Raw genomic sequence first — 16,119 nt, 5'->3', positions numbered from 1 at the left:
ACCATATATAATATTAATAGAGAGCATTGAAAATGAACAAATATCTGCTAAACCCAGCAACATGATTGAATTCTCAGAACTGCAACTAGGAGCATAACAACCAAGAAGTGATATTCATTCATTAAGTTGAAACTTTAATTAGGTCAAAAAGAAGTAAACCTTTGTAACACACTATATGTGTATGTATGTATGTATATATGTATGTATATATATATATGTTGAAAAGCAATAAAATAAGTAAAAAGTTATAAAAATGACATTATTGTAGGGCAAAACTCCACAATACTCCAGTTAAATGTTCGTTGCATCAACCCAGTTTCTCTGCACGGTTACATTGCTCCTGCCTTTTCTCTGGGTCTGGCTACATATCTGTCTACATTATAAGGATATGTGTGATTACATTTACTGTCTGTCCCTCCTGAAAATCCAGCTGAATGTCTTCCACTGAAATGACTCATTTTTCTAAATAAGTACCACTCACCCTGATGATACAAATTAATATTTAAATATTAATATTAAATCATATTAAGGAGAATTAGGATGTGGCCACATATTTTGAAGACCACCATCCAACCCATGACACATATGTCTTCTGTTGACTCTGTGGACAGATCTAGTATCAACTGACCGAGGAAAGGACAATCAGGTCTCTGCCTCTGGGCATTATGTCCAAGAATGACACCTGTATCTGCTTTCCACTGATGAATCTCAAATATTGTACAATCATCTCAAACCACCAGGAAAATCTAATTATATCAATTTTATAGTTAATTAAAATTAGTATAGTGGAGGCTAAAGTAGACTTGGAAGGGTATGTTTTACAAATGACTAGTCTGAGGACTTAATTGGGTTTAGAAAGGCTAGCTGCCTTGCCCCGCTGCACGCCTAAATCTGGGATGCAACCGGCATGGTCGTAACCACAGATCAGACAAAAGCTAGTCTCTAGAAATGATCATAACCTTGCTTCAAAGCTTTCCCTATCCTATCCACCTTCTACAATGCTCCTTGTTTGGGGAGTAATCTACAAAAAAGTCACTAAAACTAAAAACCCTGATTCAGCTTTGCTTCTATGGACCCTGAGCAAAAAAACTAAGTTTAGAAAACTGAAGTCATTCTCAAACATCCTGGAGCTGGACAAAAAGTATCATCACATTTCAAGCCCCTGTTGAGATGCACGTGGCCATCATGTGATCTGATCATCTTAGAGCCACATGGTGGTGGAAAACAGGCATGTTGCTCACTAAAGAATACTGTCACTTTGACTCATTCAAGAAAAACAAGCCTAAAACAGGTGACTCCATTTAAAGACAGATGTATCCTAGTAACTATTTTCCTCAAGGCCCCCTTCATGTCCCTGTTCCTCAGGCTGTAGATGAAGGGGTTCATCATCTGGGGAACCACGATGTACATCATTGAGGCCACTGCAGCCTTCCTGGAAGAGTCAGTAACTGCAGAGCTAATGTACACCCCAAAACCTGTCCCATAGAACAAGGAGACAACTGAGAGGTGAGACCCACAGGTGGAAAAGGCTTTACACCTACCCTCCACCGAGGGCATTCTCAAAATGGAAGAGAGAATTAGAGTATAAGAGAAAATGATCCCAGATACAGGAACACCCCCAAATAGGCTGCCTACAAAATATATCAGGAAATTATTGATGAGGATGTCAGAGCAGGCCAGCTTGAAGACCTGATCAAGTTCACAGAAGAAGTGGGGGATTTCCCTGTTTGTGCAGAAGGACAACCTCAGCACCATCAGACTGTGGAGCAGGGAATCTGCGATGCTCAGGAGCAGAGAGAGCAGAATCAGCAGGACACAGAGCCGTGGGGTCATGATGACCGTGTACCTCAGTGGATGGCAGATGGCCACATAGCAGTCATAGGCCATTGCTGCAAGGAGACAGTTTTCAAAACCACCAAAAAATAGGACAAAACCAATCTGTGCAATGCAGTCAGTGTAGCTAATGTGCTCATTCTGTGCCTGGATGTTCAGCAGCATTTTGGGGATGGTGGTTGTGCTTATACAGATGTCAGCCAGGGACAGGATGCAAAGGAAGGAGTACATGGGGCTGTGGAGGTGGGGGTCACAGCTGACGGCCAGGGTGATGAGCAGGTTCCCCAGGATGGTGACCAGGTACATGGACAGGAACAGACCAAGGAGGAATGGTTGCAGTTCTGGATCATCTGTCAATCCCAGGAGGAGGAATTCTGAAACATATGTGTGATTCATGTTTTTGATGAATCTGATATAAAAAAGAGAGTGAAAAAAAAATGGTTCCTGGTCTAACAGCAGCAACATCAACTGGGAACTTGTTAGAAATGAAAATTCTTGATACTACTGAAGGTTCCCTGTGCATAAACTCAGGCGTGAGGACCAGAAATGTATGTTGCAACAAGCCCTCCAGATGAATTTGAAACATGCTAATATTTGAAAATCAGTGCTTAAATAAACAGAAACAGTACCCTCTATGCATATTGTGAACCCAGATGAATATTCAGATCTGTCCCTCTCCTGATTTCTCCCTCCATCACCATCTCTCACACTATTTCTTTCCTGTCTTCCCATTACGGACCCAAAATTTTAGAGATCATCAAATCCATTTTGCACAATGTGCCAAGTGCTGAGACTGACACCAAGAATGAGACATAGCATTTCCTTTAGAAATATCCCATGCCTTCAAACAAACAGAAGGACAAGAATAATGTTATGAAATCTGCATCTAGAACAATGGTCCCCAATATTTGGCCTTTTCCAGAATCATCTGAAGGACTGGTCACATTACAGATGCATTTTACATGCTATGATCCCATTTAGCCGTGAGGACACTTGGGTCAGATGAGGCTAGGTCATGGACAGGAAGTACCATTGATGCACAGCAAAGACTGGGTCTCAGTTTAGACCACCTGTCTGCTGAGTTGACTCTCTTGAACAGTCTCTGTTAATGCCCCTGATGACAGAGACTCAGCATTTATTATCACACAGGTTTCATAATTTCCTGTAACATTTTTAACATTTTCATTCTGAACAATACCTGAAATTTTTCCATTTCTTGTAAGATATGCCTACCTCTACCCATGAAGTAGCACACAGCAGGTCATGGCATCCATCCAAGTATACGCTCTGCTCCTGGCAAAGGGAAGAAATGCTGCCCATCAACCTGAAGCTCATAAGATGCCCCAGTTGAAACGGTCCTCGTCTGCCGTAGTGGTTCATTCTACAGGAAGCAGAGAACTATGTCAGTGAGATTCTCTGTCTCACCCTAAGAGAATTTTTCCCCTAAGGTAATAGTGTCATATCGTTAACAAAAACAGTTACATCTGAGAAAGAATGAACTGTATTGGCATATAGGAAAATAAGAACAATCTGTTGGTCCTCAGAAGACCGAGACAAGATAATGCAGAAATACATGCTATTTACAAGTCAATCGAGTGACCTACAGGATGGTCTCTGTGAAGCCATGGTCCTCGCTCTCCTGGGGAGCCTGCAGTGGCCACGACAGCCCTTATCATTTGGAGGATTACGTGAAATCAAACAGTGATTTCAGTCCAGACCAGCACTTGCTTTGTGAACTGGGAACATTGTCTCTGCAGAGGCCTCGTGTCCTCACTTGTGTAACAGGAACCCTCATCAGACCTTATGGGGATGTTACAATGATGAGCAATGAATAGAAACACATCCAGCATGTCAGTCAGCACAGGGCACCCCCATCCTGACATTTCCTATCGTGGTTCTCCTTTTCTGCCATGAACAGCAGCTCCTGGCATGTTTCACTCATCAGAAGAAATCAATGGGCTCGGCAAGTGGAAGAAAACAATCAAAAAGAAAATCCCAACTGTGACAACAGCAAATTTCAGGGAAGAGATTAAAAGCTGAGACTCGAGTTGGGAACCTTTATCATGTAAGAAAGGAATGAAGGTGACATTGGTGATGTCATTATTCATCTGGCAAGAACAGGGGATGAAATACACAGCAATTTAAGTGAATTAAATATCAAAAATAATTATATATTGGAATGAACACAAATAACAAAAACCTACAGAAGAAAAAACAGGTATGACAGAAATCCTACAGCATGAGAAATTTTAAAATATTTCTTGATTCTAAACACATGTATTTGTTTTTACTATGAATCATTCAAGTGAAAGAAAATTACAAATACACCAGTGGAGATCTTGGTACCAACCAGTCAACATTATCAAATTCACTTATATCAGCATTACTTGGTGTTTTTATTGCAATATTTAATACAGATATATTTGAAGTCCCTATATCATGTATTTATGCAATCTTGATTCTTCTACTTCCACAAGGAACCATGACACTAAGGCTTGATATACAGGATTCCTCTGCACTTTTTACTGTATTTAATAATGATACCACAAAAAAATTGCACTGTTTTGAATTTAAAAAATTTTTTGTGAATATGACCACACCAGATATGTCATTTACAGTTGGCTCTCTCATGTAATTTATTTTTTGATTAATTTGGTATTTAGTCCAGCTGCATTAATATAAAAACAAGACAATAATCAACTGTATTTAAATTTTTAAAAAAGAAAAAGAAAAAAATTGAAACAAAAAAAACCTCAGGAATTATCTTACTATAGTTACATCACAATTTATTTCTCCATGTCCTAATAGGAATTATGCTTACTGCCTCTCTCTATAAATATAATTATGAATGCAGATACAGTCCAAAGTCATGCATAAGGGAAACCATTGTGTTCAAAGTACTATGCCTCTAGAAGTGGGAGAGGAGAGAGGGTAATTCAATAGGGGCACCTTCTGTAGGCATATTATTATGTTAATTTATATAAAAACTTGAAAGCAATACAAAACAATGTCAGCATTCATTCATTCTGTACTGATGTGAGTGAGGGGTGGGCCTATGCCTTTTAAAAATCACAATATCTTTTTTTTGTGATGCTGATGTACTAAGTTATAAAAAATAAAAGAAAAGGAAACAGAAAGGAAATAACACTGTTTCTGCTGCTTTTACTTAAAATATTTGGTAGTTTTTAAAGAACAGGTGGACTAGAAATCCCAGTTTCTTGGGCCACCCTCTTATTCCCCAGATTGGCTATGGGGACAATACAACAGGTGTTCTACACAATCATGTTATAAAGAAACAGGAAAGAGAATCAAAGGTAAATATCAGCAAAGCATTTCCATGTCACCACCCCAAGAACTGAAGTAAATATCAGAAAATTTAACAGAAATCCTATCTGAGAAGGGGCAGATTTTGGCTCTGGAGGAAATGCACCCTAGAGAATGGGGTTAGGACACCAGGAGAATGAAGGCCAGGGAGCACTGGTGCCATGGGATATGTAAATCCCATATATGGGATGTCCAGTACTCCCTGGCTTTCATTCTCCTGGTGATACTGAGGCCGGAGCTCCATGGCCTACTGGGATCTGATCATTTTAAGCATGAACCCTCCTCACTGTCTCCATGGGAAGGAATTTTGGTAGAACACCAGCCCTTATTTCCAGTGCATTAACTCAGGGACTTGGGTTACCTGGTTGGCTTCACAGAGGAGTGATGTGCGATGCATCTCCTGGATGTGGAAGAGGGAGGTCTGTTCTCAGGAAGGGCAGACACCTTGGGTGAGGCCCCTGGCTCATAATGAACCAGGAGAATCCCTGGGAGGAGCCTCAGGTGTGTTGGTTCCTGACTCCGTGGGGCTGTTGTGTGAGGTGGTCACAGGCTGACTCTCTGTCTCCCTGGGGGCTCAATATCCCAAGTCCTCATTAGCCAAGCCAATTTAGTGTCATTCTGATCCCATAGCAGTGTAAACCCTTACAGACCAAATCTATAGACAGTAGGAATTCAGGATGGCTGCATCCCAACTATTTTTTACCCACCTGTGTGTGTTTACCTGGCTTCACTTGCCTTGCATCTGTACACACACACTATTCTCTAATTAATTTTGTGTTCCTTTCATAGTTACAAACAAAGGCATCTTTGTTTCTGCAGGGGTCAAGAGCAGGCTGCCCCAAGATGTGCCACTGGGACTTGCATACTGTCTTATAGTTGAAAACAATCAAGGCCCAAAAGACTCAGAAAGAAACTTGACCTCTCCCTTCAATTTAATAAAAATATTTTTTCCGGGTATTTTTTATTGAAGTATCATTGATAGACAGTATTATACTGTACAACATAGTGATTTGACAGTTATGTACATTATTAAATGGTCACCTGACTAGTGCATAAAAACAGTTTAGATGGAGCACCTACTCTAGTAGGACAGCCATCCCCATAGGTAACTACATTCTAATGTGAATAAGGGGCGGTAGACAGGAAAGGCTGTGGCTAGGCTGTACCTTCCCTCTCTGTGTGCCATCATTTCTGTGTGGCCCAGCAAACATTTGTTTACCAAATATTTACTCTTTCATATTCCAGTGATTGGCTCCCTTCTCCTTTGTAATCTCAGGCCTGTCCCCTCTTCTCCTTCCTTCAGAATGACATACAGACCCTTGGTCCTTACTGTCTTTGGCATTTGTAGCTATGAACTCCTCCTGCATATGAAATTAAACTTTGTTTTTTTCTCCTGTTATTCTGTCTCCTGTCAATTTGATTCTTAAACAAGCAGAAGAACCTTGAGCAATAGAGGAAATTTCTTCCTCCCCACATTCCAGAAAAGGCTCCCTGGGGAATCTGAACCAACCTCACTGTTGGCTTGGAGGGTGCACATCAAGAAACCCAAGTCCAATTTTAGGTGGGAAAACATACTTTTTTTATGGGGATATAAATATTTATAAATACAGTTAAGGTGTTTTAAGCAATGTTTCCTAGTAAGAGTCACTGGGCACCATCAAAAATACATTGTCATCTCACATTAAGTTTTCATAAAGAAATAAAATAACATGTGTATATGAGAAGTCACCCCTCCCTCCCACTTTATTTTCCACATTCTTGATAATTTTTCCCTTCCCAAAGGGAACCACTACATTGACCTTGATATGCGCTATTTCCCCCTGCGTTTTCAGTATATTTCATGTGAAAGTCGGGGGGTTCAGGAAACACTACCCCAAAATATGGCATCTTGGCATATCAAATTTTTAAGTCAAAGAGGTTCTTAAAATATCAGAAGCAAGAAGTTCACTCGGACATTCTCCAGCATGTTTTCCCTGAGCAAGTCACGAAACCTTCAGGTGAGCCCTCCCGGTCGGCAAAGGCAGCGAGTATCCTTGTAACCAAAGGCAAAGGGCACAGAGAAGAGGTTCAAGAAAGGCGGCCTGCTCGGTGCCCCCCGTTCCCTCTGACCTCTCGTACTTCCACACGACTTCCCACTCTTCATCAGACCTAGCACACAGATACTCATGTCTAACTGTTTCTTCCGGTCTCCATTTCCTGTGAATGCCCCCACGTCATGTAAAACATATGTTAAATAAATGTGTATGCTTCCTTCCTAGTAATATTTGTCAGTTCAATTTTCAGACCCGGTCAGGGAACCTAAGAGAGTAAAGCAAAACGTTTTCCTCCCTGTCTTGTCAAGGGGTTTCAGGTTTGGCAAGTTCACTATAGATTCAGTGAGAAGGAGGAATAACAATAGAATATTCTTGGGGTAAAAGTGTTTATCACCCAGATTTATTCTCCCTGCGATACTCCAAGCACTAGAATCACGTCTGCAATAAACAGTCGGCAGGTCTGCAATCCTCCTTCATCTCTGCCTCCATCCAGGGCATCCAGAGCACTGGGCGGAGCAGCTTATATAGTGACTCAGTCAAAGTAGTTCATTGTCTGTGGGTGTGGGAGCAGGAGCCTGACAGGGGCCAGTGACAGCACCAGGTAGTTTAGGTTCAGGTGAGGATCCTGGCCCAGAGGACTCAAGTGTCCCCACACTCCCTTATGATACTATCCATAATACATCCATACTCTGTACTTCAGTTCTTTACATGCTGAAAAGGTCATTTAAAACTGGTGTTTAATACATTTTGTGATTCATCACTCTTGGTACATTTCACTCTGGGTCATCAAATTTAACTGTGTGATGTACCATTTATGACATAATTTTCTCTTTTCAATTAGGCATTTTGATGGGCACATATATATTATACCTGTATGTATATTCATATGCATATATGTGCACATATATTTGTTTACATATATGTATATAATATATGCACATTATATAGATACATACATACACACACATACATATTTATGTGAGAACAATTTGAAATAAACCCTGGAAACAAAATTCATGACTGGTGTTGTGAAAAGCGAAGGAGGGGAATGGAATAGAATATAAAGAATTTATCTTCTTTCCATATTTTGACATTAGGAAGATAATTAGAATGGCAAAATGCTAATATTTGTAAATTCTGGATTTTTTGCTCCTATTCTGTACAACTCTGCATCTTTAAGTATCTCACATGCTAATAGAAACACCAGGAGAGGGCAGGTGTAGCCTGTAGGGTCTGTTTGGTTGTCCACCTTGTTCCCTTCCTCCTCATCACTGGGACCAGGTAACGAACAGAGACATCCCCCATCAAGTTATCAGGGAGAAAAAAGGAATGCAAACGTAAGAAGAAATTGACCAGGCTCCCTATGGTCTTCGACTAGTAGACAAAGACCTCTCCCTCTCCACTCCCAAACATGACCAAGGAGACTTCCAATTACTTGAATTACAACTCTAAAGGGAAATAATTTTGTGTTCCCTGGAATGTTGAAATATAAAAATCAAGCTTTGTCTGTGCAAAGTCATTTTCCCTAGAATGTGGCTCAGTTATGCTATATACTGATAGTCACAGAAAAGAAACAGCAGACCCCAAATGGAGTTATTTGTCCCCCATGACAGCCAACCCAGACTTAGTTACAGTTTCAACCTGTCCCAAGAATGTGACCGCTTAACAGTTGATCTGGGATTTCCTTACCAGCACTACGGAGGTAATCTGCACAATAAATCCTGCCAGTCCCTTCCCCCAAAAGAGATGTCCTGGCCTGAAATAATGTCTTTTTTTTTCTTTTGCTAATAACTTCCCTGCCCTGCACTCGTGCCTATAAAACCTCCCATCTCTCTACCTGCTGGATGGGATGCTCTCAATGAATTGCTTGGTAAACCAATTAGGTCTTCAAATGAGTTGAACTGAATTTTGCCTTTTAACATGGCCAGTGTACAAATGGACAGTTTATTTATCACAGAAGTGAAGTGGGATTACGATAACAGGATGGACTATTTATTAAAAGGTACAGAGCCATAAAAATGAACTTTATTCCTGCCTCACATCAAAGACAAAACTGAATTGCAGATGGAGAGTTTTGTAGCCAAAACTACAAATTCTTCAGAATCAAGTAACTAGGGATTTCACAAACAAGGTATTATGAAAAATATGGACAAAGTCAACTATATCAAAACTAAGCAGTTTTGTTCATTCATAAAACTCTATAAATGATATGCAAAAGCAAGCCACACAGCTGAAGAATCAGCAATGCATATGGGTAGGAAGAATTAATATTCTCAAAATGACCATCCTGCCCAAATCTATTTAGAGATTCAGTGCTATCCCTATCAATTATACCAGCACTTTTCAATGAACCAGAACAAATAGTTCTAAAATTCATATGCAACCAAAAAAGACCCAAGTAGCCAAAGCAATCCTGAGAAAGAAGAACAAAGCTGGGGGGATTATACTCCCTGACTTCAAGCTATTTGACAAAGCAACAGTAATTAAAACAGTATGGTACTGACACAAGAATAGACCAGTCTATCAACAGAAAAGAAAGAGAGAACTCAGATATAAATGCATGCATATATGGTCAATTAATATACAATAAAGGAGCCATGAATATACAATGGTGAAAAGATAGCCTTTCAATAATTGTTGTTGGGAAAACAGCTATATGTAAGACAATGTAATTGGATTACTGCCTAACTCCATGCACAGAGGTCAACTCAAAATAGATCAAAGACCTGAATGCAAGACATTTAACCATAAAACTCTTAGAAGAAAGCAAAGACAAAAATGTCTTATCAAAAGTATAGAGCAATATTTTTCCAGACACATTTCCTCAGGCAAGAGAAACAAAATACAAAGTGAACAAGTAGGAATGCATCAAACTAAAAGCTTCTGCACAGCAAAGGACACCATCAACAGAACAAAAGGTAAACTACAATATGGGAGAATATAGTCATAAATGATTCCATAAGGAAAACATGGTAAATATACACAATTGAATTTTATTCTGCCATGAGGAAAGAAAGAAATCCTGCTGTATGAAACAACATAGATGGTTCTGGAGGGTATTATGCTAAGTGAAACAAGCCAGGTGGAGAAAGACAAATACCATATGATTTCACTTATTTGTGGAATCTAAAATCAAAACAAAAAAATTGTAGTAGATTCCTTGCAGTAGACACAGAGAAGAGACTGGTGGTTATGATGGGGGAGTGGTTGGGGTGGGTGGAGAGAGTGAAGGGGATAAACAGCACGGAAATTCTCAATCATAATATAAGTTGGTCACAGGGATTGTAGTATAACATTGATTCTGCAACATCTTTTTATGTTGACAGATAGTAACTGTACTAGTTGGGGTGAGGATTTAATACTGTGGGTAACTGTTGATGCACTGTTTTCTACTTGAAACTGATATAAATTGTTTATCAGCTATACTTCAATAAAAAATTATAATAAACTGAATCAATGTTGTTAAGTCAACTAAGGGAAGGATTGAGAATTAAACAATGGGGTTTTAATAAGGTAGAGAAACATGATAACTCTTTAAGAATATATGGGTGGGCTAAATTATTGCTACTGCAGGAATATAAGTGAATGGCCTCCTCCTCTACCCCCTTGTTGGTATCATTCTCTGAGCACACTCTGGTGTGTACTCTGTAATCAGTATGGACTAATCATGAACAGATATTTCACTATCATTGTAGAATTCCACAACCAATGTTTCCCAATTTCATAATAGTTGCATCCACATATACCGTACAGGCTAAAGATCAAAATTATCGGTCTTGTAGTCAATAATGTTGCAGTAAATATCAAATTGTCATAAACGTGGTTAACCTGTGGTACAATATTCTATTGGGATTCAAATTAAAATAGGAAATGGGACTTGTTTATTACCACAATAAATTTAGTTTTAGCTGACTAATGCGATACAATAACTGAGACATACGATATTGGTGCAGGATAGCTATCAGACCTCCTGTTCTGAAAACAACATCCAGATAAATACCAATGCATAGATGAGCAGTATACTTATTACTGATTGACATTATGGTGAATTGATGGACATTGTAATAAAAATGTTTTAGACATAAAACAAATTTAAATTTCTATCTCACACCAAACATAAAAATTAATTTCACATAGCTTTTTGCCTCATGTAAAAGGCAAAAATATCTGTCCTTTAGAATGCATTAAGTAGGGATTTCAACATGAAGGCTTATTGAGCAAAATCATCAGGGAAAATACTGACAAATTAACTATTTCAAAATTCAGCATAATTACGCATCACAAATATTGGAGATGAAGCCCATGAAAAATGAGCCACTCACCTAAGGAATAGATTTTCTGTGCATAACCTCAAAAAGGATGGCTATGTCAGTTGAATAAAGACCTCTTTATGTATAAGAAAATGATAAACATCTCCATGTAAATATGACAGATACTATACATGACAGACACTATATATGACAGACATGGATTTCAATGAAAATACGATAGATCATGGATTTCACACAAGGGGGAAAATAAATGGCCCATATATGTGAAAATGCTTCCCATCATAATAAGAGAAATAAAAGTTAATTAAATATTTCACAGCCCTTCAACAGATGAATGAAAACGTTTTGGTGATGATGTAGAATACCAGTGTTGTGCCCCATTTCTTTGAGTTCCCCTTGTGGAGTCGCAGTCACCAAGCTCAGTCGTGAGATGCAAAAACAGAACAGGTCTTTATCGCTAGTTCGAACCAGGGTCTCAGCAGCCCGTCAGAATACGGGACACAATCTGAGACCCTGAACAAAGTCCTCTTTTTGCTTTTAACTTGGGAAGGTAGCAGATACAGCAAAAACAGTTAGCAGATATAGCTAAAATGGTTAGGGGCTTTCCAAGGGGCAGATTCAGCAAAAATGGATAATCACAGTTTCAGAAAAATGGACATATACTCATTGTGGTTTTCTAGTTTGTGGCTTCTCCAGGGATGGGGTACTTCCTTTCTCTTATTTTGCTTAGGACTGTGATTTTACTGATTTTGCTTAGGACTAAGGTTTTACACAAGTTGGGGTTTGTTAGGCTAAGCTTACAAAATGGAGTAAGTTATGTCAAGCTAACTTTTTAGTGGTCCCACACCAGGAACATACAATGTGTGGGTAAAATGGCCCCACTGCTCAGGAAAACTCCTGGGAACTACAAAAAGGAGGAAAGATACTCCCAATAGTCAATAATCCCACCCCAGCTGTAAAACATTCTCTGATTTATACCAGGGCATATGGAAGAGAATATTCAAACAGCTTTATTCATAATAGGAGAAAGTATTTCCCAAAATTTAACCAGCATCATAAGCCCTACCTCTTTTTATCATAACCATATGTAATATAGACAGCACTGAAAATAAACAAATAGTTGCTAAACCCAATAACACGTATGAATCGCAGAGGTACAATGAGGAGAATAACAACCAAGAAGTGATATTCATTTATTGAGTTGAAACTTTAACAATGTCATAAAGAAGCGAATCTTTGTAATACATTGTACACATGCACATACAAAAGCAATAAAAAGATGCATAAAGCTAAATACATGACTTTTTTGTAAAGCAAAATGTACAATAGGAAAATTAAGTATTGGCTGCCACAAAATGATTTCTCTGCATGGTTACACTGCTCGCACCTTCTCTCTGTGTCTTCTCCATATCAGTCTGCATTTTAGGAATACACGTGATTACATTCACTGTCCATTCCTCCAGATAATCCAGCTGAAGGTGCCTCACTGAAAATGTCCTTATTCTAAATAAGTACCACTGACTCTAGTATCATACAAATTCTATTTATATGATATCACGGTAAGGAGAATTAGGATGTGATGATACATCTTGAAGACCAGCATTTACTCATGACATATACATCTTCTGTTGATGTTATGCAAAGGTACAGCATCAACTTAAAAAGGGGAGAATAGTCAGGTTTTTGTCTCTGGCCATAATGTCCAAGAATGATACCTGTTTCTGCTTCCCACTGATGAATCTCAAATATCGCACAATCATCTCAAACCACTCAGATAATCTAATTGTATCAATTTTATATTTAATGAAAATTAGTATAGTGGAGGCTAACGTAGACTTGGAAGGGTATGTTTTACAGATGACTAGTCTGAGTACTAAATTGGGATTTGAAAGGTTAGCTCCCTTGCCCCACTGCACGCCTAAATCTGGGAGGCAAACGGCATAGTCATAACCACAGATCAGAAAAAAGCTAGTCTCTAGAAATGACTGCAGCCTGCCTTCAATCCTTTCCCCATCCTATCCACTTTCAACACTTTTCCTTGTTTGGAAAGCAATCCACAAAAAAAAAAATCACTAAACTAGAACCCCTGACTCAGCTTTGGTTGTATGGGTCCAGAGCAAAGAAACTGTGTTTAGAAAACTGGGGTCATTCTCAATCATCCTAGAGCTGAACAAAAGGTATCATCATAACTCAAGACATTGCTTAGATGCACGTGACCATGGAGTGATCTGATAATGTTAGAGCCTCACGGTGGTGGAAGAAACAGGCATCTGGCCCACCCAGGAATCCAGTCACTTTGGCTCATTCAAGAAAAACAAGTTCAAAACAGGTGACCCCATTAAAGACAGAGGTATCCTACTGATTATTTTCCTCAAGGCCCCCTTCATGTCCCTGTTTGTCAGACTGTAGATGAAGGGGTTCATCATCTGGGGAACCACGATGTACATCATTGATGCCACTGCAGCCTTTCTGGAAGTCAGTAACTGCAGAGCTAATGTACACCCCAAATCCGGTCCCATAAAACAAGGAGACAACTGAGAGGTGAGACCCCCAGGTGGAAAAGGCTTTACACTTACCCTCCACTGAGGGCATTCTCAAAATAGAAGAGAGAATTTTAGTATAAGAAAACATGATCCCAGATACAGGAACACCCCCAAATAGGCTGCCTACAAAATGTATCAGGAAGTTATTGATGAGGGTATCAAAACAGGCCAGCTTGATGACCTGAGCATGTTCACAGAAGTGGGGGATTTCCCGGTCCCTGCAGGAGGACAGCCTCAGCACCATCAGACTGTGGAGCAGGGCATCCATCATGCTGAGGAGCAGAGAGAGAAGAATCAGGAGGACACAGAGTCAGGGGGTCATGATGACCGTGTACCTCAGGGGGTGACAGATGGCCACATAGCGGTCATAGGCCATTGCTGCAAGGAGGCAGTTTCAAAACGAACAAAAAATAAGACAAAGCCAATCTGTGTAATGCAGCCAGTGTAGCTAATGTGCTGATTCTCTCTGTTAATATTCACTAGCATCTGGGGGGCCATCATTGTTCTTATACATATGTCAGTAAAAGACAGGATGCAGAGGAAGAATTACATGGGGGTGTGGAGGTGGGGGTCTGAGCTGATGGCCAGGATTATGAGCAGGTTCCCCAGGATGATGACCAGGTACATGGACAGGAACAGCCCAAAGAGGAATGGCTGCAGTTCAGGATTGTCTGTCAATCCCAGGAGGAGGAACATCTGTGTGATTCATGTTTTTGATGAATCTGATATAAAAGAGAGAGTGAAAAAAAAATAGTTCCTGGTCTAACAGCAGCAACATCAACTGGGAACTTGTTAGAAATGAAAATTCTTGGTACTACTGAAGGTTTCCTATGCATAAACTCAGGCATGAGGACCAGAAATGTATGTTTCAACAAGCCCTCCAGATAAATTTGAAACATGCTAATATTTGAAAATCAGTGCTTAAATCAAAACAAACAGTACCCTCTATGTATATTGTGAACCCAGATGGATATTCAGATCAGTCCCTCTGCTAATTTCTCCCTCCATCACCATCTCTCACACTATTTCTTTCCTGTCTTCCCATTACTGACCCAAAATTTTAGAGATCACCAAATCCATATTACACATTGTGCCAAGTGCTGAGACTGACACCAAGAATAAGACATGGCATTTCCTTTAGAAACATCCCATGCCTTCAAACAAACAGAAGGACAAGAATAATGTCAATGAAATCTGCATCTAGAACAATGGTACCCAATATGTGGCATTTCTCAGAATCATCAGAAGGACTGGTCACATTACAGAAGCATTGATACATGCTACGATCCCATTTACCCATGAGGACACTTGGGTAATTTGAGGCTAGGTCACAGACAGGAAGTACAGTTGGTGCACAGCAAAGACTGGGTCTCAGTCTAGACCACCTGTCTGCTGAGTTGACTCTCTTGAACAGTCTCTCTTAATGCCCCTGATGACACAGAACCAGCCTTTATAAAGATCTCACAATTTCGTTTAACATTTTTAAAATTTTAATTCTGAGCAATGCCCAAAATCTTTTCCTGTTCCTGCAAGGCATGTCTACCGCTACCCATGAAGTAGCATGTAGCAGGTCAAGGCATCCATCCAAGTATATGCTCTGCTCCTGGCAAAGAGAAGAAATGCTGCCCATCAACCTGAAGCTCATAAGATGCCCCAGTTGAAACGGTCCTCGTCTGCCGTAGTGGTTCATTCTACAGGAAGCAGACACTGTGTCGGTGAGATTCTCGGTCACACCCTACTAAGATATCTTCCCCTAAGGTGATAGAGTCATGTCGTTAAGAAAAACAGTTAAATCTGAGAAAGAATGAATTGTATTGGCATCTATGAAAATAAGAACAATCTGTAGGTCCTTGAAGATGGAGACAAGATAATGCAGAAATACATGCTTATTTACAAGCTAATTGAGGGACCTACAGGATGGTCTCTGTGAAGCCGTGGTCCTACCTCTCCTGGGGAGCCTGCAGTGACCACGACAGCCCTTATCATTTGGAGGATTACGTGAAATCAAACAGTGATTTCAGTCCAGACCAGCACTTGCTTTGTGAACTGGGAACATTGTCTCTGCAGAGGCCTCGTGTCCTCACTTGTGTAACAGGAACCCTCATCAGACCTTAT

At 39.9% G+C, this 16,119-nt stretch overlaps 1 protein-coding gene across 1 annotated transcript; it reads right to left on the bottom strand.

Annotated features, from left to right (window-relative positions):
• Window positions 1-1,263: 1,263 nt before the first annotated feature.
• Window positions 1,264-14,380, bottom strand: LOC118970678 (olfactory receptor 7G2-like). Its single transcript, XM_073219475.1, has 4 exons — window positions 14,340-14,380; window positions 14,132-14,276; window positions 3,438-3,481; window positions 1,264-2,242 (listed from the first exon to the last, which is right to left on the bottom strand). The coding sequence occupies exons 1-4, from the start codon at window positions 14,378-14,380 to the stop codon at window positions 1,264-1,266; spliced, it is 1,209 nt and encodes a 402-aa protein (XP_073075576.1).
• Between the last annotated feature and the right edge of the window lie 1,739 nt (window positions 14,381-16,119).

Source organism: Manis javanica, chromosome 13 (assembly GCF_040802235.1).
Source record: "Manis javanica isolate MJ-LG chromosome 13, MJ_LKY, whole genome shotgun sequence".
NCBI lineage: Eukaryota > Metazoa > Chordata > Mammalia > Pholidota > Manidae > Manis > Manis javanica.
This window is presented reverse-complemented; position numbering and strand designations above follow the sequence as displayed.

Coding starts and splice junctions, on each gene's coding strand:
- LOC118970678 (XM_073219475.1), bottom strand. CDS start 14,380: ATGGCCTATGACCGCTATGTGGCCATCTGTCACCCCCTGAG. Junction 14,277..14,339: donor GCCATCTGTCACCCCCTGAG/GTACACGGTCAT, acceptor TCTGCTCCTCAG/CATGATGGATGCCCTGCTCC. Junction 3,482..14,131: donor ATAACTTCCTGATACATTTT/GTAGGCAGCCTA, acceptor TGGCCACTGCAG/GCTCCCCAGGAGAGCGAGGA.